Below are 26,987 nucleotides of genomic sequence, written 5' to 3' on the forward strand. Positions count from 1 at the left end.
AAAGTTAATTACAACATAACTTTTACCTTTTCTCTGCCATATTACAGCCTCAATCTTTCCCTACTTTCATTTCCATGGTTCTATCACTTCAATTATGCTCTCTGCATTTCTTTTGGCCTTATTCACCTCTTTTGCATCATTTAAATTCAGTTTCTCTACAGTTTCTGCTTTCCGTTAATTTAAGCCCACATTTCTATACACTAAGTCAAACAGTAACACCAATTATACTTCCACAAAGGCTTGAACTGTTAAGTAATACGCTTGTTACTTACAGAGCTTTTATTAACCATTCAGTATAATAACTCTCCTATTCCCTCTTGTACATTTTTCCTTCTCTAAAAGTCTTAATAATGGTAAACCAGTTACCTTTTTAACACTTTCTTCTTCCTCTTGGCGTTTCTCATAGTGTGAGAAGTCATCAAAAATCGAAGTGGTGTGCTTGTAGCTGGCTATGATTTTCAACACCTGCTTAGCCTTTTCCAGAGGCACTTCCTGAGTGTCCCTGGAGTTGGTCACTGGTTTATTCTCGTTGTTCTCTAGGCGAATGTGTCGCAGTTGGCTATTGGGAACGTCCTTCACAAAAATCCACCTGACGTCAAAACGACCCTTCCATTTGTCCTGGGACCACACACCTGCACATGTGTTGTAGTCCACAGCAGATTTCATTTCTGCAACGCCACAGAAGTGTCCACTGCCGTTGACACTGAAAAGTAAGTAAACGGGGCCTTTCCCGTTCATGGAGCGATAAGCAGCATCCAGTCTCTTGTTACCGTGCTCTGTGCTGCACCAGATATTATACTTAATGGAACGGTGGATATCGTCCTCAGAGTAGCTCTTGATGATGAAAACCCGGCCATGTTTCAGATTCCAGTCAAAATCCTTGGGGTTATAGTTATTAATAGACCGCAGCTTCTCCAACACTGGGTGAGGTTCTGAAGGAGTAGATCCAGATCCGGCCTGAGACGGTCCTACTCCATTACCATCCACCCCATTATGACCGAACCCACTGCCACGGTTCCGAGGTGCTACCCAGCGGGTTGGCTGAGTTGCTTGTTGCTGGACTGAGAGCTGGGCAGGCTGAGGTGGAGGTGGGGGCAATGGCTGTGTCTGTTGCCCAACTGATGCCTGAGCCACTGGTGGGCTATTGTTAGCCTGCTGACCTACAGGCTGGGGAGACCCCTGGGTTGGCTGTTGACCTAAATTCTGAACCAAAGCCTGTGAGGGGGTTTTTGCCACAGGACCCTTGTTATCCCAAGTTCCAATATCCATGTTATGCTTTATTGGGGGTGGTGGAAGACTTGACCCTGCAATGCCATTCTTGGTCTTCAACTTAGGCTGCTGTTTCGCAGGCTTGCTAGCAATATCAGCCCAAGACGCTGGTTTTGGAGGAGCAATAGTAGCTGGAGGCAAACTATTGGAAGCCACGATGTTACCAGTAATGGACCCACTACCAACTGCAGAGCCTACAACTTTTGGAACATTGCTTGCAACTTCTGTGCTACCCAACTTCAGCGCTGCCATCCCTTGGTCTATAGTATTCATGCCAGGAGCCTTATTGAGGGTCTCACTGGCAAAAGCTGACTGTCCATCAATCATGGCTCCACCTAAGGAGCTAGGTGCATAAGCATAATTGCTACTATATCCAGAGCTTTGAGTAGACTGTCCCTGAGAACTGTTATTTCCCCAAGCTGAGAAGTCAATCCCACTGGGAAAGAAATTAAAACCATGTTGACCAAGAAATGGAGTGCTACCTAGGGCTCCTGGTTGTCCAAACATTGCATCTGGTAAGAAGTGAGGCTCTCCGTTGCTCAGCTGTCCATAAGAAGTTAGATAGGGCATGGCTGTATCACCCCCAGTAGACCAAGCGGCTTCACCCAATGAATAGGAGAAGCCAATGGAGGGACTGTAGTAACTGGGTAAGTAGGAATCTGACATGGCAGTATATGCATTATTCTGTGGAAGGAAAAAAACAAAACAAACAGGCAAATCACAACTAAACACAAAAATTAATAAAACAACAATCAAGACATTTCCTCTCCCAATTATTCATACAACTCAAATTCAACTAAAAAAGCAAATGACCACCTCAGGTGGTCTCTTCCCACAAACTTGCTGAAATTTTTACACTATAAGAGATTTTGGTTTAACAAGTGAAATGTTTAAACACTTCAAGTTAAAGTGACATACAGTGATGTGGACCTTAACTTAAGCACTATCATTCAGTGAAGGGAAAACCCAGCATCTCATCAACAGTATTAATGACAGTATTAATAACAGTTCTACAGAACTGTTGAGATGATGCTTCTACTAAAAACCATTATCTCTGGATTTCAGGAGTGGGAATTTTGACACATCAGGAGTGTTCCTAAGAGTTTTCTATCAAAACCATACAATAGCTAAAACAACACAAAAAGAACTGGAAATTACAGGTTCTATCCTAAAAATCTGTGTTGCCATTCCTCAACCATAATCCAAGGTTCATTACACCTAGTTTACATTGCCAGCCTCTTGGCAAACCATTTGGGAACATCAACAAATGCCACTATTTAATTATAACCTGGAAAGGAAATGTACAATGAATTCCAGAGTTTAAAACTAGAAAAACCTTGCTACCTGTTGTACTTCACCTATAAAATTATTGGCTGTAAGCTCAAATGCACACCTAACTTTTCCATTAAAAACAGAATTCCAAAAACATGGTAAAGTTCGACTCTTTGAAAAAAAGAATTATCCTAAAGAATTTCCCAGAAATATAAACTTATATTCAACTAGTCTCCACACTGGAAGACAGATTACACTGTAAAAACATCATTCTTGATCTTACTTTAGTTTATGAACAGTATCTTAACTTTTCTATAAATGCTAGAATTCACAGACTAGTCCTGTGAGAAGCTGGAGATACAAAAAATTGGTCTCTGTAAATATAGATACAGCTCAATTCAAAATAGAGTACTTTACCCTAACTTGAAAATAACTCTAGTACAAGAGTACACTTATCTTGATGAGCACGGAGAAATTTATAAAATTGTCGAACCACCGTATTATATACCTGATACTAATATAACACTGTATGTTAACTACACTAGAATTAAAATAATAGCTCTGGTACATAAGAATCCATTAACTAGTGAATAGAGAATTTTACTCTCAAGAGACTTGGATGACCATAACTATGTTAGGCCTTAAGTTTCTATTCCCAAAGCCAAAAGTACTTCTCCTAGCAAAACGTATCTCTTTAAAATTAAATGTTTCGACTAATGCGGCCTGATAAAATGGTGCTTTTCTCTGCCAAAATTTTCCTTAAAAAAAAAAAAAAAAAAAAGGAAAGGAAGCTAAGCCTTTTCACACATACCCTCAAGTTTAAGAGAAGTCTATTTTTCTCGAAGACAGTATTAAAATTTAACAGACTCAAATCCATTATGAGTAAGAAATTCAGTCTATAACCAATGGATTAAGCCTGAAGGATTATTCCAACATTAAGGCGATGAATAATGGTTAAAAAGCAGATGAATTACTCTTGACGATTAACTACAAAGGACAAAGATTCTCAGGTTATCCATCTATTTAACTATGATTTCTATTCCCCTCCCCCCCAAAATTGTTTTAAGACATTTAAGCTTTAGCTTACTTGAGAAATAAAAAGCATGCACTTAATATCACAGGTTATGCCATTATATAGCTGAATGCCTACACCTGAACTGGCAGGTTCCCACATGTCCCTGAGCTCAAAAATCTGAACTACACATTATTTCACAAGAACTACCTAGAATTATGTTTCCAAATGCTCCCACTCTCCCTGTTATAATGATTATGTAAGGAAACTACTTCAATAGCAGTAATCTATTAATAGTTCATTCCTCTACTTCCTTTCCCATTTTTCCTGATTAACTGGTTGATTTCTGAAAACTTTTCCCAATCCCTTGCTTAAGTGGTTTCTACACTCTCAATGCAGAAAATTTTACATAAGAGATCTAAAAGTTTTATGTAAGAATTAGGCCCAAATACGGGCATGCACCAATATTTCAAGTTACTCAAGACTTGTATCTATCGTACAGCATCTGTTAAATGCCCCATAAGCTTTTTCATCTTTTAGGGTATTTTAGATGGGTTACTGTCAGTTTTCCTTTTGGCTTATTAATCTGTGGATTTATAGACATTAGCTACAACCCAAAATACTAATTTAAAAGAACTGACAAATCAAAGCAGTTTCTATATGCACAAGTCTTGTCAATGTATGAACTTACATGGAGCTAGAAGACATAAAAACAGATTACATCTAAAACATCAGAAGACAGATAACATGTCAAAAACCTTAATCATTCTCGATCTTCATTTGTGTGTGCCGAAGTGTTTTATCTTCCTTTAACTCCATTTTAGAAATCCTATAGCTCCCATAAGCGAGAAACCAGCGGTGTACAAAGTTGATCTCTACAGATACATTTCAACTTGAAAAACGAATACCTAAGTCTAAAACTTAGGATAATCTAAGAACCCACTAACTAGTGACCAGATGAAAGGGAAGAGATCAGTTCTGCAGCACTGAATAAAGTTCAGGTGATTTTACATTAGTTTTTCCCATCACATATGAATCCAGTTTTCCTAAAAGAAAAAGGTTTTGGGGGTAAAAAGTCAGAATATTTAAACTGGAAAGTATTCTTCAGTTTTCCACTGTTACATTTTTGGTAAGGAGAACTACTAACAGTGCTGTCAGTATACCGTGAAGTGTTATCAGTCAGTCTCATCTCAGAATGTTTGCTGGCAACAGAAATGAGAATCTTAACACTGTCTGCAACATTTGTAATAACTCTTCTTACAACACATTGAGTGGTATTAAGAAAGCCAACCCCTGAAAATCATATTTACTGATAGGGCAGAGAAAGAATATGGTTTACTACACCCTTTGATCAGGCATGTAAATGGTTAACTACTCACGGGCCTTGCCTGTGGACTCAAGTAAGGTTCAAAATCATCATCATTTAATCCATCCTTTTGATGTACAGATCCATTTTGTACTAAAGGGAAAAAAATTCAAATAAATTACAGAAATGTCTTAGTCGTACCACCTACCTCCCAAATTAGTCAATTCTAACCAGAGAAAAACCTTACTAAACAGAGCAAGTAAGTGTGAATTTCAAACGGATAAAGACGAGAGTGACTGCTGAGCAATAATAATCAATGAAAATGTCTCCCTCCACCCAGAGCAAGTTGATCTAAAAAGGTCATTTTATTGGCTCCTCTGGATTTCAATTCCCTCCCGCTTCCCCTCCCCCACCACATGTGAGTACTTCCAGAGTGTGATCCACGAGGATGAAAAACAAAGGCCTTCTAAGACCTACAGGAAACTAAGGACCTGGGACATTTCAAAACCGAATCCACCCCCACCCTTAATGAATTACTCCTTGTTCACTGAGAAGCTGTTCGCCAGCTGCAAGAACACACCGAAAGGGTCAAATACTTAAGTGTGAGGCACCTGCGAACTAAGCGGCTTCCGAAAGGTCCTCTCCCTGGGGCGCCTCCCGGAGACCCCGCCCCCACTGCTCAGCGTACCCCCCCTACCCCCCACCCCCCCACCCCCACCCCCCAGCCCAGGGCTACCGGCAGAGCTGGGCTCACCTTTGTTTCCTTGACCTTTTGGTCTCTGCGGGCGAAGGAAACGTCGCCGAGCAGCAAGTCGTCCGAGGAAGAAATGGAAAAGAAAAGACAAATTAAAGCCGGGCCCGAGAAGGGAATAAAGGAGCAGGCCTGAGGGGAGGCGTCAAGAATGGTGGTGAGGGGGAGGCTGAAAATGGGAGGCGGGGAAAAGCGCAGGCCGGCGGGGCCCGCTGAGAGAAAGCGGGGGACGCGCCAGAAACAACGCGAGCAGACTAGGGCTTCAAGGAAGGGGAAGGAAACAAGGAAGAAAAGAGGCCTGCTGAGAAGAGGGAAGGCGGCGCGGCCGGTGGGCTCCGAGGCCCAGGGAGAAGCGGGAGAAGCGGGGAGTACGGGCTGAGGGCGAGGCGCTGGGTGCGGCCGGCCTGAGAGGCCCGAAACCCGGCCCGCGAGAGGCGCCGCCTCTGCTCGGCCCGACCGGGGGCGGCGGGCCCGGGCCTAGTCGGACTACCTCTCGCCTCACACAATGGCCGAGGCATGCGGGCCGGGCCTGTACCTGCTCCAAGAGGCTGCTGGCCGACATGGCTCTCGGATCCTCACGAGTGGCGACAGCTGTGGACTCTCGTCAGGGCGGCGGCGGCGGCGGATGAGCCCTGGCGGCGGGAGCAGGCGGCGCGGCGACGGCTTTGTCCCTGACACTCGGGGGCCTCGGCGGACGCAGCGGAGACAGCGCGCGGCTCGGGCTCCGGCTCCGACTCGGCGACGCTCTAGCCCGAGAACTCAACGCCCGTCTCTATGCCTTTACGCGCGCGCCCGCCCCTCGCAGCCGAAATAAGAGCGCCGAGCGGCGGAGGCGAACGGCGCGCGCGGCGCGACGCTGACTCTCACATTCACTCACCCACGCGGAAGGGGCCCGGCGCGAAGCACCCCGGGAAGGAAGAGGCGGGGGTGCAGCGCCCCCTGGTGGTCTGGAGGAGCGGAAGCGGCGAGTGCGGCTTCCCCGCCCCCACCGCCTCAGGATTGGGGCCTGTAGGAAGGTGGGGGCGGCCAGGGTCGTGCCGCGAGGTTTTGACTAACACCTGGATAGAGTAGTTTTTAGCTTGAGAAAACCCACAAAAGCCTGTTTTCTCAAAAAGCGACCCCCGGAGCGCCAGAGACCTCAAAATAAACCAGCCTCCCAGCTGCAAATGGCACCCCACCCCCATGTGGGAGGGAACCCTGAGAGGGGTCACAGCCCCCAGGGAAACTTAATGGGGGCCCTGCCCAGAGAAAGACACGCCGCCACCACTACCACCAGGGACCTGATTATCCTCCTCTGTTGGACTTCAAAAAGAGTGCCCAAAGACTAAAACATCCACAAAAAAAATCTGGTCCCCTGCAAAGGATATTTGGCATTGCAGAGATCATCTACATTGCTAGATCATCTAGCTCTTTTTTAGGGAAGTCATTGGCCCGCCAGGATACTCTGTTAAAGAGTAGCTTTATTTTCAGGAAAAGCAGACCTCACTCATCTACACAAAATTTTCCATGTATGTTCAACAAGTCCAGAGAATCTATAAAACTATGGACTTCCAAGAGAGAATGTCCTTACTCTGGGAAAGGAGGGAGATTAATTCTAACTGAATACCTGCTGTAGGTTAGGTATTGTTGATAGGTTCTTTAAAACATTTAAAAGCTAGCAGCAGCTTCAAAATAGTTGTCAGTCTGTTTTACAACTGGAGAAACAGAGGTTAAGTAATGTGCCCAAGGTCACAAAGCTATTAAATAATCATGTGTATCTGACACTAAGAGAAACACAATAGTGTACTTCCACCCTCAAAAGAAATCCTGTTTTCAGGAATCATAATCCAGAGGAGATCCAAAATATGGGCAAAGACATTTTTAATCAGCAGCAAACCTAATTCATGTAGGGATATTTGATCCTAGGGCACCCATCTCCTAATAGCTTTTGTTATTGCAAATAGTAGTAAACAGATAAATAATGCACTATTCCGTGTCAACTTGATACCATCCACTCTCTGGAAATAGGAGGCTTTGGTGGACTCAGTAGTAAAATAAATGATAACACAGCACCTTGGATTTTGCATTATAATTTTGCTCAAAGTGCTCAAAGCATTTTTTCTGCACATCATCACATTTATGGTTGGAATGAATAAAGCCAGGCATCAATATGTGATGGACTTCTGACAGAAACCATAAAATGTCAAGTCTCAGAGCATAGATCCCACCAAGGAAATAAGAGAAACCTAGTAATCCTTTTTTTTTTTCTTTTTTAAGATATTCAGCCAGTTAACCTCATAGCCCAGAGTTTTGTATAAATTGTAAGCAGTTGCCTATACTTGAAAGCAGCATGATATGATCAATAGAGGATTGACCAAAAGTCACGTCCTGGGAAGGGGAGGCTTCACCACCAGATTTGCAATATTAGGTAAATTACTAGAACTTTCAGAGATTCCCTCATTTGATAAAGGGGATAATAACATCTACCTAACAGGTTTGTTGTGAAGATAAAGTTTAAAACACACACACATACACAGAAGCAAATCTGGTACATTGAAGATTCTTTCCTATAATCCGATTAAGGGATAATAGTGAAAATTCCCTCCTTCCAATGACTTTTGTGGTGCCTGAAATTTTTCTTACAGTAGTTCTCCCTTATCTGAGGTTTCACTTTCCACAGTTTCAGTTACCCACGGTCCACTGTGGTCCAGACCAGATGATTCTTTTGACATGTGTCAGAAGATCAATAATAGGCTAATGCTAGGTCACAATGCCTACATCTTTTACCTCACATCATCTCATCATGCAGGCATTTTATCATCTCACATCATCACAAGAAGGGTGAGTATATTGTAATAAGAATGGTGGGGGGGGGAGGTGCTACTTATTTATGACAAATATCCCACGTCCTTCATCCTCTCCAGTCAGAAATTCTTTGAAATGATGCTGTGGATCTTGGCCAGAGGATGGAGTCATCTGACTCACCCATCCTGCAAATGGCCCCACAGATAGCAAAGGTTTCAAACACTTTGGTCACATTGAGGGGATGCCTGTGTGGCTCAGTTAAGCATCCAACTCGACCTCAGCTCAGGTCATGATTTCACAGTACGGGGGATCGAGCCCCACTTCAGGCTCTGTGCTGACAATGCAGAGTCTGCTTGGGATTCTCTCCCCCCCTCACTCTCTTCCCCACCCCTGCTTGCACTCGTGCACGCTCTGTCTCTCAAACTAAATAAATAAACTTAAAAAAAATAAACACACCATTGAACTTACCTGTCACCTTGTCAGTCTTGGCTATGTTCATCTGGATGGACCTGTGGTCCTTGGCACTGATGATGTGGTTGCTGGCAGAGCATTTCTGCTGCACATACAGGTCCATGAACTTGCCAGCATTGTTATACATGTCAAGGGCACCCTTGCTGCCACTGCCACAAGCACAAATGCAAAAAGCTACAATAAGATATTTTTTGGTTTTTGTTTTTTAAGTGTTTAGTTACTCGTTTTGAGTGGGGGAGGGGTGGAGAGAGAGGAAAAGAGAATCCCAAGCAGGGTTTGCACTCTCAGCACAGAGCCTGCCACAGGGCTTGATCTCGCAAACCATGAGATCATGACCTGAGGCAAAATCCAGAGTCAGACACTTAACTGACTGAGCCACCTAGGCACCTCCAGCTACAATAAGATATTCTTAAGAGACCACATCCACATAACTTTTATTACAGTATATTGTTACAATTGTTTTATTATTATCATTAATCTCTTGTGCCTAATTTGTAAATTAAACTTTATCATAGGTATGTATATATAGAAAAAAAACAGTATATATAGGGTTCAATACTATCTACAGTTTCAGACACCCATAGGGAGGTCTTGGAACATATCCCCTGTGGATAAAAGGGGACTTCTGTAGTTCCTTTGGGGTTATTTTCTGTCCTCCAGGATTTCCCAGTTAAAATGCAAATATCCTTGAAAGAAGAGTAAACTCTAAACCTGGATTAGTTCACCAAATTGGCTATAACTGGCCCCTGAACAGAAGAGGGATAATTTAATCACTGGGAAAGGAAGAGGAAGTCTGGAGAGTGGGGTATCATCTTACAGGGACAGACCCTTCATGGTTTGAGAAAAGAATACTGTACTGGAAATGGATTTAGGTTCTAATTCCAGTTCGGCCATTGGGTGGAGGGGCAGGGGGAGAGGGAGAGAGAGAATCTTAAGCAGGCTCCCTGGCCTGCACAGAGCCCAGCGCAGGACTCAATCTAACAAACTATGAGCTGAAATCAAGTGTTGGATGCTTGGGGCACCTGGGTGTTTCAGTCGGTTAAGCCGGTCCGACTCAGTCGGTTAAGTCGGTCCGACTTCGGCTTAGGTCATGATCTCGCAGTTTATAAGTGTGAGCCCCGTGTCAGGCTCTGTGCTGACAGCTCAGAGCCTGGAGCCTGCTTCGGATTCTGTGTCTCCTTCTCTCTCTGCCCCTCCCTCACTTGTGCTCTGTCTCTCTCTATCAAAAATAAATAAATGTTGGGGCGCCTGGGTGGCTCGGTCGGTTAAGCGTCCGACTTCAGCCAGGTCACGATCTCGCGGTCCGTGAGTTCGAGCCCCGCGTCGGGCTCTGGGCTGATGGCTCGGAGCCTGGAGCCTGTTTCCGATTCTGTGTCTCCCTCTCTCTCTGCCCCTCCCCCGTTCATGCTCTGTCTCTCTCTGTCCCGGAGATGAATAAATGTTGAAAAAAATTTTTTAAAAATAAATAAATAAATAAATAAATGTAAAAAAAAAATTTTTTTTTAAAGAGTTGGATGCTTAACTGACTGAGCCACCCAGGCGCCCCTCAATCCCTCTTCTAGCAAGTATTTATTGAGGTCCAGACAATGTGCTGGAGAGAGAGTCTTAAGAGTTCACTTACCTCTCGAGCTTATACGTCAGGGGAGATGACAGGGAGCAAATAGTTATTCAGTTACAGTTGTGCAAAGTGCAATGAGAAGGCACAGATGGATCTAGCCTAGTCAAGGAGCTAAGGAACTTTTCCCTGAGCTCATAAGCTTCAGCTAAAACCTGAAGGGTGACCAGAAATTGACCACACAAGGAGGGAAGGGAAGTTGGGAACAGTATGTGCAAAGGCCCTATGTGGGGAAGGAGCTTAGCACTGGTGAGGAACTGAAAGAAGGCCAGCATGCCTGGCACATAATGAGAGCGAGGGTGGCACCAGATGAGACTGGAGAAAGGAGAAAAACAGGGACTTTAGTCATTAGCTGCAAATAATGATCAGTGTGAGTTTTGTGTTTTAAGAAGTTCCTTCTGGTTGCAGTGTGGAAAATAAACCTAGGGAGAAGAGAGTAAATTAGGAGTTAGAAGAAGATTGTAGTAAGTCCGGGAAAAAGATAATGGTCTAACATAGTGGCAATGAAGACAGAAATGGACTAAATGAACATTTTAGGAGGTAAAATGAGAGGTCTTGGTGATGGATTAGACTGGGGGAAGGGCACTAAAGGTGAAGGAGTTATCAAAGATGATACCTGATTTTATTTGAGTAGTTGGATGGATGAGGTGGCATTTTTTAAGCCTATTTATTTATTTTGACAGAGAGAGAGTGTGTGTGTGAGCAGGGGAGGGGCAGAGAGAGAGGGTGAGAATCTCAAGCAGGCTCCATATGCAGTCAGTGCAGAGCCCAACTCGCGGTTTGATCCTACGAACCATGAGATCATGACCCAAGCTGAAATCAAGAGTCAGATGCTTAACCGACTAAGCCACCCAGGCACCCAGAGGTGCCATTTTTTAATGTGGGGACATTTGTGGGAGTGGAGAAAGATCATAAGTTTATCTTTGGACATAGTTTTCAGGAGAACATAAAACATCAGATAGAGATGTTCTGTAAACAAAGGGCAGAGGACATAGAGAAACATAGCTGGGAATACAAATCTTGGAATCTTTGGTGTAGAGATGTTAGTGGAAGTCAAAGGAATCCATGCAATTTCCTCAGAAGAGAGAGAGAGAATAGCAAATGGCCCAGTACCCTACCAGAGAGACAGAAGGGGAGACGAGGAGAGTAAATCATTCCCTCACTTGGAATCTACTTCCAAGGCTATAAAATAAGGAAGTTGGATCAAAATAAATTCTAAGGTCCCTTCTGGTTCCACCACTTTAGATGTCTAGAAGGTAGAAACCTAAGCAATCCTTCCTCATATTTGAAGTGAGGAGTGGGGATAAGACAAAAAAAAAAAAAGTGAAAAAGAGGACAGATTGTACATACTCCAGAATTCTGCCATGGGCTGGGGCTGGGTCCTAGAGCTCTAGTTCTCAAAACTTTCTAGCCTTCAGGAGCGGTAGACCTCACTGCCCAAGTCACCCCCTTAGTAAGGCAGGAATAGAGAAATGTTTACACACAACTGACAGTGTAAGAGCTTATTTTTGAAGATTTCTGCTGGTTTTCTATAGTCTACTCAACGTGTACAAAGCTTGCCGCTCTCTGGCTCTGTGTATTTCTCACTGTGTACTTATGCCCCAGCCACACTGAACTTTTTCTCAAATACACTTTTTTTTTTTCCTGGAACCCACAATTCTGCACATGCAGTTTTTTCTGCCTCAAATACCCTTGTCATCTCCCCTACCCAGCTCCTGTCTTTCAAGACCCTCATCAAATGATGCCTTATTTCTTCCCCCAAGGAGAAGGGTGCTCTATTCTTTGTTCACCCATAATATTAGTCATATTTCCTTACTGTAACATTTTAGTGTATTAAAACTTACTTCATTAAGTAATACACTTCATTTTAGTGTATTAAAGCTTACTTCAAAATTTTTCTTTTGGAAGTCTTGGATTCAGTTGAGACTCTAATGAGAATAATGAATTTTCTCCTTAGGAAAAGGTACATGCACCCAAATTTTTGCCAACAATCTCATTAAGCAGTCCCATCCCCAAGCCATCTATCCCATGGATCCCAGGTTAAGAGAACCAACCCCTAGCTTACATATTGTTTCTTCAATAAACCTATGACTTCTTATAGGACAAGGAGTATTGTTATTATTGATCTTTATATTCCAAAGCTAAGTAAATATTTGTTGAATTAATTTGTTATTTTCAAAATTCTCCCTAGTAATGTCAATCCCCATTTTATCAATAAAAGTCTGGTGGGACCAATATGTTAAAAAGTGAAATGTGCAGGGGTGCCTGGCTGGCTCAGTCAGAAGAGCATATGACTCTTGATCTCTGGGTTGTGAGTTTGAGCCCCACATTGGGTGTAGAGATTACTAAAAAAAAATACTAATAAATAAACTTTAAAAATAAGTTAAATGTACAGACTTAACTAGCTCAATTGAATGTTAAAAGAAAGGCACTTTGGAAATCCCAAGGTAAGTGGATGATTGGGCTTTGTTATGTGCAGGTGTGTGTTATGACTGGCTGGCTGGAAGCATGGAAAGAGCAATGTGAGAACGTGGCTAAAGGAAGAAAAGACCAGCAGCTGGGCCAGGTGGCCTTCGGACACTATTCACAGCTGTGTATATCCAAAGGAAGCTGTTAGAGACATCAAGGGCAGAAAAGAACAAGCACCAAGAAAGAGCCAGCAGTAAAAACGCCTTGAAAATTCAATTCAGAGTCTAGAGGAAATTTTCACCAGTCCTCCAGGAAGAAAAGTAATGATCATGTGATGAGTTTTTCATAAAGCTAAATGTATTCAATGCAGAGGACTGTTCCTTATTCTGAGATTATTTCTCTTTTTGATGTAAAAATGCCCTTTCTTTTCAAATTATGCCAATAAGAGTTGGCCATTTACCTTTCTCTTTCTTTCTTTCTTTCTTTCTTTCTTTCTTTCTTTCTTTCTTTCTTTCTTTCCTTTCTTTCTTCTTTCTTTCTTTCTTTCTTTCTTTCTTTCTTTCTTTCTTTCTTTCTTTCTTTCTTTCTTTCTTTCTTTCTTTTTGTAATTCTAAGTTGAAATAATGCTGAGTCAGTATACCTTCTGAAATATTCGGCGGGGGGGGGGAGGGGGGCACCTGGGTGGCTCAGTCAGTTAAGCGTCCGACCTTAGCTCATGATCTCACAGGTCACGATCTCACATTCTGTGGGTTCGAGCCCCACATCGTGCTCTGTGCTGACAGCTCAGAGCCTGGAGCCTGCTTCAGATTCTGTGTCTCCCTCTCTCTCCCTGCCCCCCCCCCCACTCATGCTCTGTCTCTGTCTCAAAAATAAAAATAACATTAAAAAAAATAAAAAATAAAATGTGGAGACAAGGAGCGCTTGGGTGGCTCAATGGGTTAAGCATCTGACATCAGTTTAGGTCATGATCTCATGGTTCATGAGTCTGAGCCCTGCATGGGGCTCTCTGCTATCGGTACAGAACCTGCTTTGGATCCTCTGCCTCTCTCTCTCTGGTCCTCCCTCCCCTCAAAAAACAAATAAAAATATTTTTTAAAATTAAAAAAAAAGCATGTATTAAAAAATAAAATAAGGAGCACCTGGGTGGCTCATCCAGTTAAGTGTCAGACTTCAGCTCAGGTCATGATCTCACTATTTGCGATTTCGAGCCCTGCAATGGGCTCTGTGCGGACAGTGTGGAGTCTGGAGCCTGCTTCAGATTCTGTGTCTCCCTCTCTTTCTGCCCCTCCCCTGCTCATACTCTGTATGTGTGTCTCTCTCTCTGAAAAATAAACATTAAAAAATTTTTTTAAATAAAAAATAAAATGTGGACACAGAAGGATATATTTTTTTAAGTTTTTTTATTTTATTAATTCCCTAAAATAAGGATTTTTTAAAGGGGCTCCTGGGTGGCTTGGTTGGTTAAACATCTGACTCTTGATATAGGCTCAGGTCACGATCTCAGGGTTTGTGAGTTTAAGCCCCACATCAGGCTCTGTGCTGAGGGTGCAGAGCCTGCTTGGGATTCTCATTCTCCTCCCTCTTCCCCTCCCCTGCTCACTCTCTCTCTCTCTCTCTCTCAAAATAAATAAACTTAAAAAAAAATCTTTAGGGGCGCCTGGGTGGCTCAGTCGGTTGAGTGTCCGACTTCGGCTCAGGTCATGATCTTGCGGTCTGTGAGTTCGAGCCCCGCATCGGGCTCTGTGCTGACGGCTCAGAGCCTGGAGCCTGCTTCGGATTCTGTGTCTCCCTCTCTCTCTGACCCTCCCCTGCTCATGCTCTGTCTCTCTCTCTCTGTCAAAAATAAATAAAACATTAAAAAAATTTTTAAAAATCTTTATTTGGTAAAATGTAATGTCGTGAACTCCAGGTTGGTTCCTAAGACTTTTTTCTCTCTCTCTTTTTAAGTTTATTTTGAGAGAGAGAGAGAGAGAGAGAGAATCCAAAGCAGGCTCCGCTCTCAGCAAAGAGCCCAATGCAGAGCTTGATCTTATGACTGTGAGATCATGACCTGAGCAGAAATCAAGAGTCAGTCGCTTAGCCAACTGAGCCACCCAGGCGCCCCATTTTTTCCCCTCTTTTATTGATACATAACACCTAAAAGTCTGAGTAGCAGTGTACCAGGGAACAGCTACAGTCTCAATCTGATAATCAGAGAGAAAAATGGAGGGCAAATGAGATTTCTGGAGATAATGCCAAGGGGAAATGAAGCCACGGAGGGCTGGTTCAATTTTAAGTTTGTGCCAAGAAAAAATAATTAAACCAATGACTGTGTCTGAACTATTTGTGACAATGTTTCACAGATAAATCCTTCCTTGGTCCTTGGGAGGGAACTATAGAGAATTTAAACAAGGCAAGAATATGAGTCCAGTTTGCTCAGAAAGGCTCACCGGAGTGTCTCAGTCAAAAGCAGTGGGAACCTAGCATTTCTGTGGCATAAAAGTTCCATTTTGTTCCTGGACCAAGGGAATATTTGCTTTTTGCTCAGTTAGCAAAGGCTTTACAGTGCTATCGATGTTCTATGGAGTAGGGATCCTATGTAACAACTGGCACAAGGGCTTGGGCTCCACAGAGAAGGACCTTAACAAAGAAAGAAAGGAGTTCTAAGCAGGGACCCTGACACCGGCAACGTCTCAAACAGGGCCATTAACAAAGTGATAAGTCAGAGGCACCTGGTTGGCTCAGTCAATAGAGTGTGCAACTACATCTTCAGGTCATGAGTTTGAGCCACATATTGGGCATAGAGATTACACAGATACATAGAAATGTAAGTGTGATAAGTCAGTACTTCCTGTGACTGACAGATGATCTGGGTTCTAAAATCCTTCATTAAGTGAACTTTCCCTCCCACCAGTACTTCCTCCCTGGAACTCTGGAGAGACGGCACAGGGGACTTGCTGCCTAGCACAGATCACAAAATCTTATCAGCTACCACTGCCCCAGATCTCTGCAATCCTAGCCAAGCTGCAGCCTGATCAAGACTCAGTCCTACAACTGAAAATTTTAACTTCGGTAGTAACTAAACATGTCTTCAAATAAAACACCATTATTATAAAATGATTCATTGAAGGGCTCCTTTTAGGTATTAAGTTCTGTAGGACATTTAAAGACTCTGTTTAATAAATTTCATGAGTTACAATGCTTCCAATGTATCTATTGTTTAGAGTAGAATGTAAATATGTTTCTTCATTGTAAAATGAAGTAAATAATGTCATCTACCACATAGGATTGTTGTGAGGACCAAATGGGTTAACAAATGTAAAGTGCTTAGAACAATGCTTGGTACATAGTTCCCCTTCAATGAGTATTGGCTATTTAGTATTCATGCATCAAATATCTATTCAGCTTCTACCACATGCCAGGCACTGTTCCAGGGACTGTAGAAACAGCAGTGAGTAAGAGACCGGAAAGATCCCCTGCTCTCACAGAGCTTCCATTCTAGTTTGGGGAGGGGAAAAAAAAAAAAAAAAGTATGTCAGATAAGTAAAATGGAGGAAAATAAAATAGGGTAAAGAAAACTAGAAAGCATAGTGCAGGGGAAGTTGCCATTTTTTAATAGGGTGGGTGGTCAAGGAAGTCCTCTCTGATAAAGTAACATGTGACCAGAGACTTGAAGGAAGTGAGGAAATAAGCTTTGCAATTATCTGGGGGAAGAGTGTCCTAAGAGATTACTGAATCAAAAAAACAGGCTACCAAATAAGAAAGTCTAGGTCCATAATAGGAACAGGGTCACATGGTGAAGAAACCATGCCCCACCAGAGACAGGAATCAGTTCCAGTCAAGTGTTGCTGTGAGGAAATATAGACCCAGTGTTGTCAGTTCTTCTGGGGTTTTTTTTTTTTATTATATTTTTTGTTTTTGTTTTTTAAAGAGGTGTATCTTGAATTTTGAATTTTACATGTGAACTGGCCTAATGTTTGAAAGACTATGTAGGCATAAATGCATATATATGTTCATCAAAACTCATGTACAAGAATGTTCAGAGGCATTATCTATAATACCCCCAAACTGGAAACTACCCAAGCACCCATCATTAGAATGGATCAGCTATGGCACAGTTAGTTTCTACAGAGCAATGAGAAGGAACCAATTACAACTTCACACAACATCAAGGGTGAATCTTACAACATCATGCTGAGTGAGAAAACACCAGTCACAAAACAATTCAAAAACAGGTAAAACTGAGCTATGGTGTTGAGAGCTAGATGTTGGTTATCCTGGCTGGGTAAGATGCTGGTAACTTTTTTTTTTTTTTCCTTCTTGATTTAGTAGCTGATTTCATGGGTGTGTGTAGTTTAACCTTTTCAAATTGTACAGTCATTTGTGCACTTTCCTATATGCATTTATATTTCACAAAAAGTTAAAACAAAAATGTGGACCAAACAAAGTCTCAGGCTGAATCAGGGCTCTGGGCTTCCAGTCTGCTCTATAATACATAGATTTCTTTAAAGAAAACAGCAGAGAAATTTTTAAAAAACAAACTTATACTTCAAAATGCAAGTAACCCTCTCTGTATGCTTTCTTTAGAAGCTCCTACAAAGCCCGTTAAGGAATTTGTCTTTCCTCTGGGTCATTACCCAGCTTCATGTTTATCCTTAGATGTGATTCAATACTATTGTTCATTTTTGTTCTCAAAACTAGAAAAATAAATCCATATATACCATATTATAAGCCATAACTATCAGTAAAGAATACAGAATTGGAAACCATAGATGCAAGAGGAGAACCCAGAGGCAATTTCAAAGCAGGTTGTAGTCTACTTTTAGGCTGAGAGGCTCGTAAAACATAACAGAAATTTCAAGTAGTTGTGAAGAGGCAGTAGGAATCATACTTGGCTGAAATAATCTATCCAGGAAACAGGCATGTCTTAGCCTGGACCATGAGCCATAGATACAGAATCAATTGGGTATAAAAGATAAGTTTTAGGGGCACCTGGCTGGCTGAGTGGGTGGAGCATGTGACTCCTGATGTTGAGGTTGTGGGTTCAAGACCCATGTTGGGTATAGAGATTACTAAGAAATAAAACCTTTAAAAAAAATAAACACAGGTTTTAGAATCTACGTGCTCTGGAGAACTTACCTATAGCCACTGCATAAGAACATCCCAAAGGTGCTTCAATTCAGGTGGCTGATTGAGTCAGGGAAGCTGTTTTAAGTAGAGAAGACCCAGACTATGATTGGTGTATACTGAGGTTTGGCTCTTGGAGGTACCTTGACAAAAACGATGGTCTCAAGTTGAATTACTGACATGGCAGAATTTAGGAACTAAATCACCTTTGGCTCCCAAAAGCAAGGGCCAGGGAAGTAGTAGTATGGGAATGGAAGTTAGAGGGAAATAGAACCTTCTAGAGGAAGTTAAATTGTATACATCAGGACTAAGAAAGTTGTTCCGGGATTGGGAGGGAATCCTAGAAAGGTCTCAATTAGGGCTGCTGAAGAGAAATGCCAGGGGCAAAGAGTCCAAATCTAGCAGAATTGATTGTCTCGGGTAACAAACTTGGTTGTTATTGTAATACATTACAAACTAGGTAAGAATTTCCCCAAGAGGTATCCTAGGGGTGAGGGAATCCATAATCAACTATACTAGGGAAATTGTCTGAAAATGCAGGCTAGCCTAGCATCTGACTTTCTTCTCAGAGAGGACTATTTCCTCAGGAGTATTGCCCAAAGTGAATCACAACCTCATGCCTATTTTCATAATTCAGCCTTTTCTTTATCCTTTCCACCTCCTTAATAGTGCTAAAACCTGGACCAGTTATAATTCAGTGAACTGGTAATTCTGTATCTCATGCTTGATTATACTATCTTTATAATCAGATGTTACCAATACTAGTATTTCCCACCACACAGACTTACCATAAGGCCTTTCATGAAATAGGATAAAATGCCACCACCACAGTGGCAGACCACCTGAACTGAGTATCAATTTCCAAGATAATTGTATTAACATTAGTCTTCCTTCCCTAATGTGGACAGAAGCGTGCAAGAAACTTCATGTGAAGTGGCTTTGAATCTTGATGATTCAAGTATATTGTCCATTTTTTTACTTCAGAATAACTGGGAGTTGTTTTGTTTTGGGGGTGGGAATAGGGAAGGAGCCTAGCAATTGAAAGGAGAAGAATGAGGGAGGGACATAACTAAGGTATGACCGTTGTACAGTTGACTCCAAGGCCTTTGTGGAAACCACATGGCAGGAAGGTTTGGGACATTCACCTTCTACCAGCTAACCTCCAGTCCGGCACTGGATTCCTCTGATGGAAATTCTGAGAAGCTGACGCATGACTCGGCTTTTCCCAGTGGGATGCTCTCAGGAGACAGCCCATGCTGCTGATTCTACCTAGCTCTGGAGGCAGAGGCAGCAAAAGACTAAGGATTTTTTCCCCCTCTTGTATAAATAAGACCAACTACTTGAAATAGAGTACAAAAAAAGAAAAAAAACACCTAGCCAAAAATGGTCTCTGCTAAATTAGTTTAGGTATACACCTTCTCCAGGAAGTACTCCCATATTTGCTGACCCCTATCCCTAAGCTGGGTCAGGTCCCTGATCCTTTCTTCTCAGCTCCCAGCCAGTAGCTCTATCGCTGCACTTACCCCAATATGATGATGTTTCAGTATCTCACTAGAAAAGGCTTAACTTTGTTGTGCCTCTCGTAGTCTGTCGAAACCTATGGGCTAATTTGCAGAACAGTGTTTTTCAGTGCATGGAATAAAATACATAGGATTACAAAAGAAACCAATTAAATTGAAATATAGTTCTTAACTCCAGACAACCTCCGAAGTATGAAGTCCTTGAGTGCAGGAACTGTGTCTTCATCTCTGTACTGCCAGTGCCTAGCACAAAGCCTGGCACGTAGATGGTACTTATAAATGTTTATTTAATGAATGAACAGAAATATAGATGGCTACTGCCAAGTCAGCCTGAGGAATGATTCATTGCAACTGCTTGTGCACATACCAATGGCTTGCATATTTCTCACGCTGTCTGAGATCATTTAGACCAGGGCTCTGAGGAAACCCCCACACAACAGGTGCCACAGCAGCTAGCAATAATGACAGGCTATTGGAAGACCAGGAAAACAACAAAGCTTGTGTATTTCCACCAGCCGGAATATTCAGATAGTGCAAGTAAACAGGCTCTGTCTTTAGGAGGAAAAGATCTCTTGACTTTGGAAGCATGATGCTCACACTGCTTTAAAACACTACCAACAACAGCTGACAGAAGAAAGAAAGGAACCTGAGCTAGTGTGTGGGTGTTCTCCAGGGCTCCCCCTCTGTCCTGAATCGGACCTTGCATCTCTGGGAAAGAGAAAAGTGTCCCTAAAAACCACGATAGGGGTGACATGTGCCTTCCTAGGGTCAAGTAGCAGTTTTAGGCTTAAACTGAAATTTTGGTTTTGTTTATGTACCATCAGAAAACCTAAAGAAGCAATAATAAAAGCCACTTCCCTCGCTAACGGGCCAAAGGTTTGTTCTAAGCTGATTGCTACATCTATTGAACATTTTGAAGAGAAAAGTAAAACCCCAGACAATTTTAAAGCTGAAAGCCACAATTATATGGGGTTAAGAAATCTCACCCTTAAGGCTTTTAAGATTGCCCTCCCAAGTTAGAGGGCTTCTTTAGCTATTAAAGCCATCTGAAAGACGGCAGAATGCAGTCTTCACTTCCTTGACAACAAGGTTTCCAACATCTGTTGGAAGAAACATGGCTTCAAGTGGGTGCCCTCTTTAAAAAAAAAAAAAAAAAAAGGAAACTATAAGCCAAAGTTTTGCTTTTAATTAAAAAAACAAACAAACAAAAAAAAAAAACAAAAAAACCTCCCACTCCTAAGGTGTGTGCTTTCGTTTTGACCTCTTTTTCCTTTAAATTGTCTGCAGTTTCCCTATATTTTATCTAGTGCAGTAAACAATGCAATCAAAGAAATAAAAACCAGGGTCCACTCTTGCCCCAAACACTGAAAATGGTCAAAGAGCAGGAATCACAGCACAGAAAATGGCCCAGCTCTAAACATACAAACAACATAAAAAAAAATAATAACAACACCCCCCAAAGATATTATTATTGACATTCCTGGTACATTTCCTATAATATAATGTTGCAGACAATGCTTCTTTCCCAGGGAGTCCAGCTCGCTCAGGAGGAGACATCTACTTGTTGCCTCAGGATAGGCTGGGGCTGTTGAGTCTTCTCTGCCAAGCCTAAGGTGTTTTTTTTTTGTTTTTTGTTTTTTTTTTTAAGAGCTCAATATCTCACAGAAACATCTGTGGTATAAATGAATCTAAAAGAGGATGAAGGCAGGCAGACACCTGTCACTGTTCTCCAAATCAGCCAAAAAGCTGAAGAGCGTGGGATCCAGGAGACAGATGCCATTAACAGTTGAGGGATGGAAGGGAGAACAAGAGGAAGCACCAAATGAGTGGCTGCTTTTGGTTCCAAAGCCAAAAAAGGGCCCCACCAAAAAGGGCAGCTGGTCTGGATGAGGAACTACCCTGCACCCGGAGTCATGCAATAAAAACTATGGCCTTGGAGCCCCACCTCCATGACAGCCACAGTCCAGGAACCAGAGAAATTTACACCACATCACATAGTTTGCAAATGAATGGATTGATCCTAGTTTAGGGGGGTTAAGTGCTTTGACAAAATTGGGGAAGGAGGGGAAAGTGAGCTTGAAACCCAGATTTCTATTTCTGCAAAGTCACAGGCCCCAGGCCCCTGATGCCACTTGCTCCACGGAGATGTACCCTTCCACTTATTACTGGCCTCTCCTCAAAATGGCACCCATGGTAGTAACCCCTTAGAGATATCAAAAGGCATCAGTTGCACTTCTGGAAGTAAGATAATTTCCTTGCCCCATCCTGAACAAAGCACTTCCCTTTTCAAGCTGCTGCTGGTATGCCACCTTCCCCTCCCAGCACAGTTCAACTTGCTTTTGTTTCAGAGTTTTGCACTAGCCTCTGAGGGCCCTTTCCAGGATACAAAATAAAGTATCCTCTGCATCCATGTGCAGGTGGGTTGCCTTCCAGTGTCAGATCTGCGTCCCAGAGTTTGGCCAATGCATCTTTACAAAAATAAAACCGCACGTGTACACAGACAGACTAGCCTGGAAAGGGCTTTCCGGACAGGGTTTCTGGTTGTCTTGATGCCTCCCCTAAAAGAACTAACTTTCTTTGTGTAAAAGGATTTAGACATTGAGTGACCTACTCTCAACTTCCGGAAGGACAGCTTGTTTTTGTCCGTTTTTCAATGAGGGGGAGGGAGGGACCCAACATTTTCAGTTAGAACAATGAGATTTTGTTTTAAAAAAAGGATCCTATGTGGAAATGAGTGGGACAATGATAAAAATAAACAAATAATTAAAATTCCAAACCAAAGCATATCTCCTGGCCCTGAGATCCCCAGTTAATCCTCTAAGACCACAATCTCCACATTGTGGACTTGATGCTGGTGGTCTTCCATCTCAGCCACAACTTTCTCCTCAGTCCTCAGCTCTGTCTCCAAAATAACTGCTTTGCCCTCAGTATCCTCAGCCTCTGGGTCTGGGGCTGGGTCAATCTCAATGATGGTCTGCCCATCTTCCGAGGTGCTTTCAACAGCCTGGATTGCCGAGGTCAAGCCGGACTCCATGGCCACCAGCTCCACGGGGCTCACCATGGTGGTCATGTTGCCCAGGGTACTTCCATCCTGCATGGCAGTGGAGCTTAGCAGTGCTAAGCTAGATGAAGGATGGATGGTCACTGTGTCTGGTGAGCTGCTCTTGGCAGAGGAGACCACTGTGGCATAGCGGAAGAGCTGAGGGCCAGAAGGCAGTGTGTGAACAGTCACAGGACTGGAGCCCTGGCTGAGGGTGGCCACTGGAATATTGCCCATGGAAAATGACTGGCCCACTGGGGTGATGGTGATGGGTGAGATGACTGTGAACTGAGGCTGCTGGACCGGAGGAGAAGGGCTCAGGACTGTGGTAGAAGCTGGCCGCTGGAGCCGGGGCCTTTTTGGAGGCTTAGGAGTGCTCACAGGCATCAGTACCACATTTTGAACGGTCTGGGATTTCAGCCTGTGATCCTGAGCTTGCTTCTTCTGCTCTTCCAACTGGCGTTCCAACTCTGTGGAAAAAAAGACAGACTTTGTATGGAGAGAAGTATAGTCTTGGAGAGAGTAAACGGAGTCAGGAAACCTGAGGTCTTGTTCTGGTTTTGCCACTGTGTAGCTTCATTGTTCTCAAAAGAAGAAACCAAACTGGATGATTTAAAAAATCCTTGCAGCCATTGCATTTCATTGCTTGATTATAGGCAGGGCAACGATTCAGAATCTTTCTCGGGCTGTGATCCTACTATAGCTCAACCCTAGAAGCACCTGTGGCATTTTGTCACCTGTCACCAAAATGCAAAACAAGCCTCCAGTTGATTTTACAGCTTATAGATACCCACCTTGGGTCTACGGGTGAAAATAAGGAGTATCTGCACAATCCCTTTGGAACTAACATGGGCCTACAGAGGAGCTACAATGGCTGCTCCCCCCCACCCAAAAAACAAAACAAAACAAAACAAAACAAAACAATGACTCCTAAACTGTTTTTCAAGACAGGATCATCTTGCTGGTAATCTCAGTCTACCAATGGTCTTAGTCTACCATTAGCACCCAGAGAAGTATACAGAAAGTTACAGAAGTCTCTAGGAATTACAGAACTAAAAGAGGTCTTAGAGTTTATTTTTTTAATATTTGAGAGAGAGAGAGAGAGAGAGAGAGAGAGAAAGTGGGCGATGGGGCACAGAGAGAGACAGGGACAGAGGATCAGAAATGGACTCTGTGCTGACAGCAGTGAGTCCAATACAGGGCTTGAACTCATGAGCCATGAAATCATGACCTGAGCTTAAGTTGGACACTTAATCAACTGAGCCAACCAGGCACCCCTCTAACACATTAATTTTAACAGGGATCCATAGGCGTAAAGCGACTTAAGGTCTCAGAACTTGGGCCAAGGCAAAAGTCTTCTGATGACCAACCACAGAAGTGGTGGGTGTGCTTTCCCACCACAATATGTCTATCACTATCCCTCTCCCAATGTACAATCCAACCTGGTGACCACTGGTGAGTCTGGTTCTATACCAGAACTTCCTCTATTGCTTAGTACCTGAGAAGCATTCAACAAATAATCAGTTACAACTGTAGGGCACTTTGTTCCCTTTGGAACACCAAGAGCAAGTTAATTCCTTGCTTGGAATAAAAGGAGTAAGTAGGAATCAAGAACATTCAAAAAATTTTAAATACTGCCTTATAAGTTACAAAATACTGCATTTTTTCCATTGTCAGTAGTAAGCAAAGAAATGTGAACCTCAAGAAGATAACAACTACATCTATAATTTTTTAAAAAGTTAAATCAGAGAATATTTTAAGTAACAGCATCCAATGTTTGTGTGTTCAAAATGGTGACATAAGTTGGTATAATCTTGGAAATTTGGCAACAGGTCACAAAAATGCATAAAAAAAATTTTAATACCATTTAAAAAAAATTTTTTTTTTTTTTTAATTTTTAAAAAAAAATTTTTTTTTTCAACGTTTATTTATTTTTGGGACAGAGAGAAGACAGAGCATGAACGGGGGAGGGGCAGAGAGAGAGGGAGACACAGAATGGGAAACAGGCTCCAGGCTCTGAGCCGTCAGCACAGAGCCCGACGCGGGGCTCGAACTCACGGACCGCGAGATCGTGACCTGGCTGAAGTCGGCCGCTTAACCGACTGCGCCACCCAGGCGCCCCTAAAAAAAATTTTTTTAATGTTTATTTAGTTTTGAGAGAGAGAGAGAGAGAGACAGGGCACGAGTGGGGGAGGGGCAGAGAGAGAGGGAAACACAGACTCCGAAGCAGGCTCCAGGCTCTGAGCTGTCAGTACAGAGCCCGACGTGGGGCTCAAACTCACAGACCGTGAGATCATGACCTGAGCCCAAGTTGGACACTTAGCTGACTGACCCACCCAGGTGCCCGATTTTTTTTTTTTAACTTTTTTTTTAATGTTTATTTATTTTTGAGAGAGAGAGAGAGAGAGAGAGAGAGAGAGAGAGAGACAGTTAATACCATTTAACCTGAAGCTTAGTCCTGGGAAGTAGTTTAAAAAAAATTTTTTTTTTAATTTTTTTAATGTTTATTTATTTTTGAGAGAGAGAGAGACAGAGTGTGAGCAGGCGGAGGGGCAGAGAAAGAGGGAGACACAGAATCTGAAACAGGCTCCAGGCTCTGAACTGTCAGCACAGAGCCCGACATGGGGCTCGAACCCAAGAACCGTGAGATCATGACCTGAGCCGAAGTCGGAAGCTTAACCGACTGAGCCACCCAGGTGCCCCTAAAAAAATTTTTTTTATGTTTATTCATTTTTGAGAGGTGGGGGAGGGGCAGAGAGAAAGGGAGACACAGAATCCAAAGCAGGTTCCAGGCTCCAGGCTGCCAGCACAGAGCTGGAACCCATGAACCATGAGATCATGACCTGAGTCAAAGTCAGTCGCTTAACCAAGCCACACAGGCACCCCAATCCTGGGAAGTAGTTTAAAAGAGCATAAAAAAGAGGCACCTGGGTGGCTCAGTCCATTAAGCGTCCAAATCTTGATTTCGGATTAGGTGATGATCTCATGGTTCATGGGTTCAAGCCCCACATCTAGCTCCACACTAAGCCTGTGGAGCCTGCTTGGGATTCTCTCTCTCCACCCCTCCTTCGCTGCCCCTTCCCTACGCATGCGCACGCACACGCTCGTTCTCTCTCTCTCTCTTTCAAAATAAATGAACTTTAAAATATTGGGGTGCCTGGGTGGCGCAGTCGGTTAAGCGTCTGACTTCAGCCAGGTCACGATCTCGTGGTCCGTTGAGTTCGAGCCCCACGTGGGGCTCTGGGCTGATGGCTCAGAGCCTGGAGCCTGTTTCTGATTCTGTGTCTCCCTCTCTCTCTGCCCCTCCCCCGTTCATGCTCTGTCTCTCTCTGTCCCAAAAAATAAATAAAAAACGTTGAAAAAAAAATTAAAATATTTAACGTATATTTTATAATATAAAAATAAATTTAAGACAACATAAATTGTTCTTCTCTTGTTGAATAATCTTTTGCCTTTTGGCTTCATGACTGTAATATATCTTACATCATTCAAAGGGTGATAATCCATACCTCTGACTTGTTTTATATTTTTCACCTGCCTTACCTCCCCAAAACTTTTTCTTAATTCTCTCCAGGTATAAGTGACAGCTCCCTTTCTTCTTCTACCATACCCACTATATGCCTCAGTTACTACTGATAATTCCTTGAATTACTTAAAGACCACGTGGAGAGTGGGGCTGTCTCAGTCAACATGATATTTCTAAAACCTAGTCTGGCACTAGCACAAATTAATTACTTGATAAAAAGAGTTAAATTATTTATGTGTTCATAAGTTCTGATTACTGCAAATAATGGAGAAGGTGCTAAATTTATATTTACCAAAAGATGCAGTATCAGTAATGTAACAAAGACAAAGGCCAATTTGTTTCTTCTGCCACTAATGTTATTGGATTAATGGAGCAATTGAGCAGACATCTTAATCCTCCAAAAGATACAGAAGGAGGAAGAAAGAAAAGAAGCCAGTCCCAACAGAAGTCCAAAAAGAAATGGCAAGACTCAAGGATATTAGTATAATATCATCTAAGAAGAGACAGAAGTTATACACACCTGTCAGAGTGTAGAGAAACTGCTCTTCTCCCTGCTCTACTTGGTTCCTCCTGTTGTCCAAAACCTTCTTTACTGTGTCCATCAGGCCAAATGTATGTGCTACATTGTTGAGAACAGCAGCATCTATTTAAAACAAAGACATGCTTGTCAAATTAAAACACAACTGTTCCCCCAGCTTTCTGTTGTTCTGCTTATAAATATGAAACAACCCAGAAATGATGGGACTATTCTAATTGCATTTCTAAAAAAAATTAGCCAAGATTTATCACATGTATAATTAACTTTGATTTAATTGTTACAAATTTATACATATTTCCATATAAACAAATACAAAAATAAGAAAAAAATCCTGTATCTGGCTGTAAGTTATGACTTTTGGTTTAGAA

General features: G+C 42.6%; 2 protein-coding genes and 1 pseudogene across 8 annotated transcripts in view; all 3 read right to left on the bottom strand.

Moving 5' to 3' along the window:
• YTHDF2 (YTH N6-methyladenosine RNA binding protein F2) overlaps positions 1–6,384 on the bottom strand; it is a 33,648-nt gene extending 27,264 nt beyond the window's left edge. Inside the window, exons 1-4 of one of the 3 annotated variants that reach the window (XM_047083695.1) lie at positions 6,146–6,384; positions 5,614–5,638; positions 4,942–5,012; positions 367–1,953 (exon numbers count right to left, since the gene is read on the bottom strand). In XM_047083695.1, coding sequence (XP_046939651.1) covers positions 367–1,953; positions 4,942–5,012; positions 5,614–5,638; positions 6,146–6,172 — 1,710 coding nt within the window. In that variant the 5' untranslated portion in view covers positions 6,173–6,384. Of the gene's footprint in view, positions 1–366; positions 1,954–3,352; positions 4,865–4,932; positions 5,013–5,613; positions 5,639–6,145 lie in introns of those variants that run through there. The other 2 variants (XM_047083694.1, XM_047083697.1) reach the window with 2 other exon arrangements.
• A 2,129-nt stretch (positions 6,385–8,513) lies between these two features.
• On the bottom strand, positions 8,514–8,992 carry LOC124514482 (40S ribosomal protein S21-like; annotated as a pseudogene).
• A 7,029-nt stretch (positions 8,993–16,021) lies between these two features.
• The window catches only part of GMEB1 (glucocorticoid modulatory element binding protein 1), a 41,420-nt gene continuing 30,454 nt past the window's right edge, over positions 16,022–26,987 (bottom strand). For all 5 annotated transcript variants that reach the window (XM_047083494.1, XM_047083493.1, XM_047083495.1 and 2 more), the window contains 2 exons: positions 26,602–26,724; positions 16,022–23,025 (listed from right to left, as the gene is read on the bottom strand). In XM_047083494.1, coding sequence (XP_046939450.1) covers positions 22,325–23,025; positions 26,602–26,724 — 824 coding nt within the window. In that variant the 3' untranslated portion in view covers positions 16,022–22,324. The remainder of the gene's footprint in view (positions 23,026–26,601; positions 26,725–26,987) is intronic.

The sequence above is a fragment of the Lynx rufus genome, unplaced genomic scaffold, assembly GCF_022079265.1.
Source record: "Lynx rufus isolate CCGP_SWC_20201006 ecotype Redwood Valley unplaced genomic scaffold, mLynRuf1.p SCAF_2, whole genome shotgun sequence".
NCBI lineage: Eukaryota > Metazoa > Chordata > Mammalia > Carnivora > Felidae > Lynx > Lynx rufus.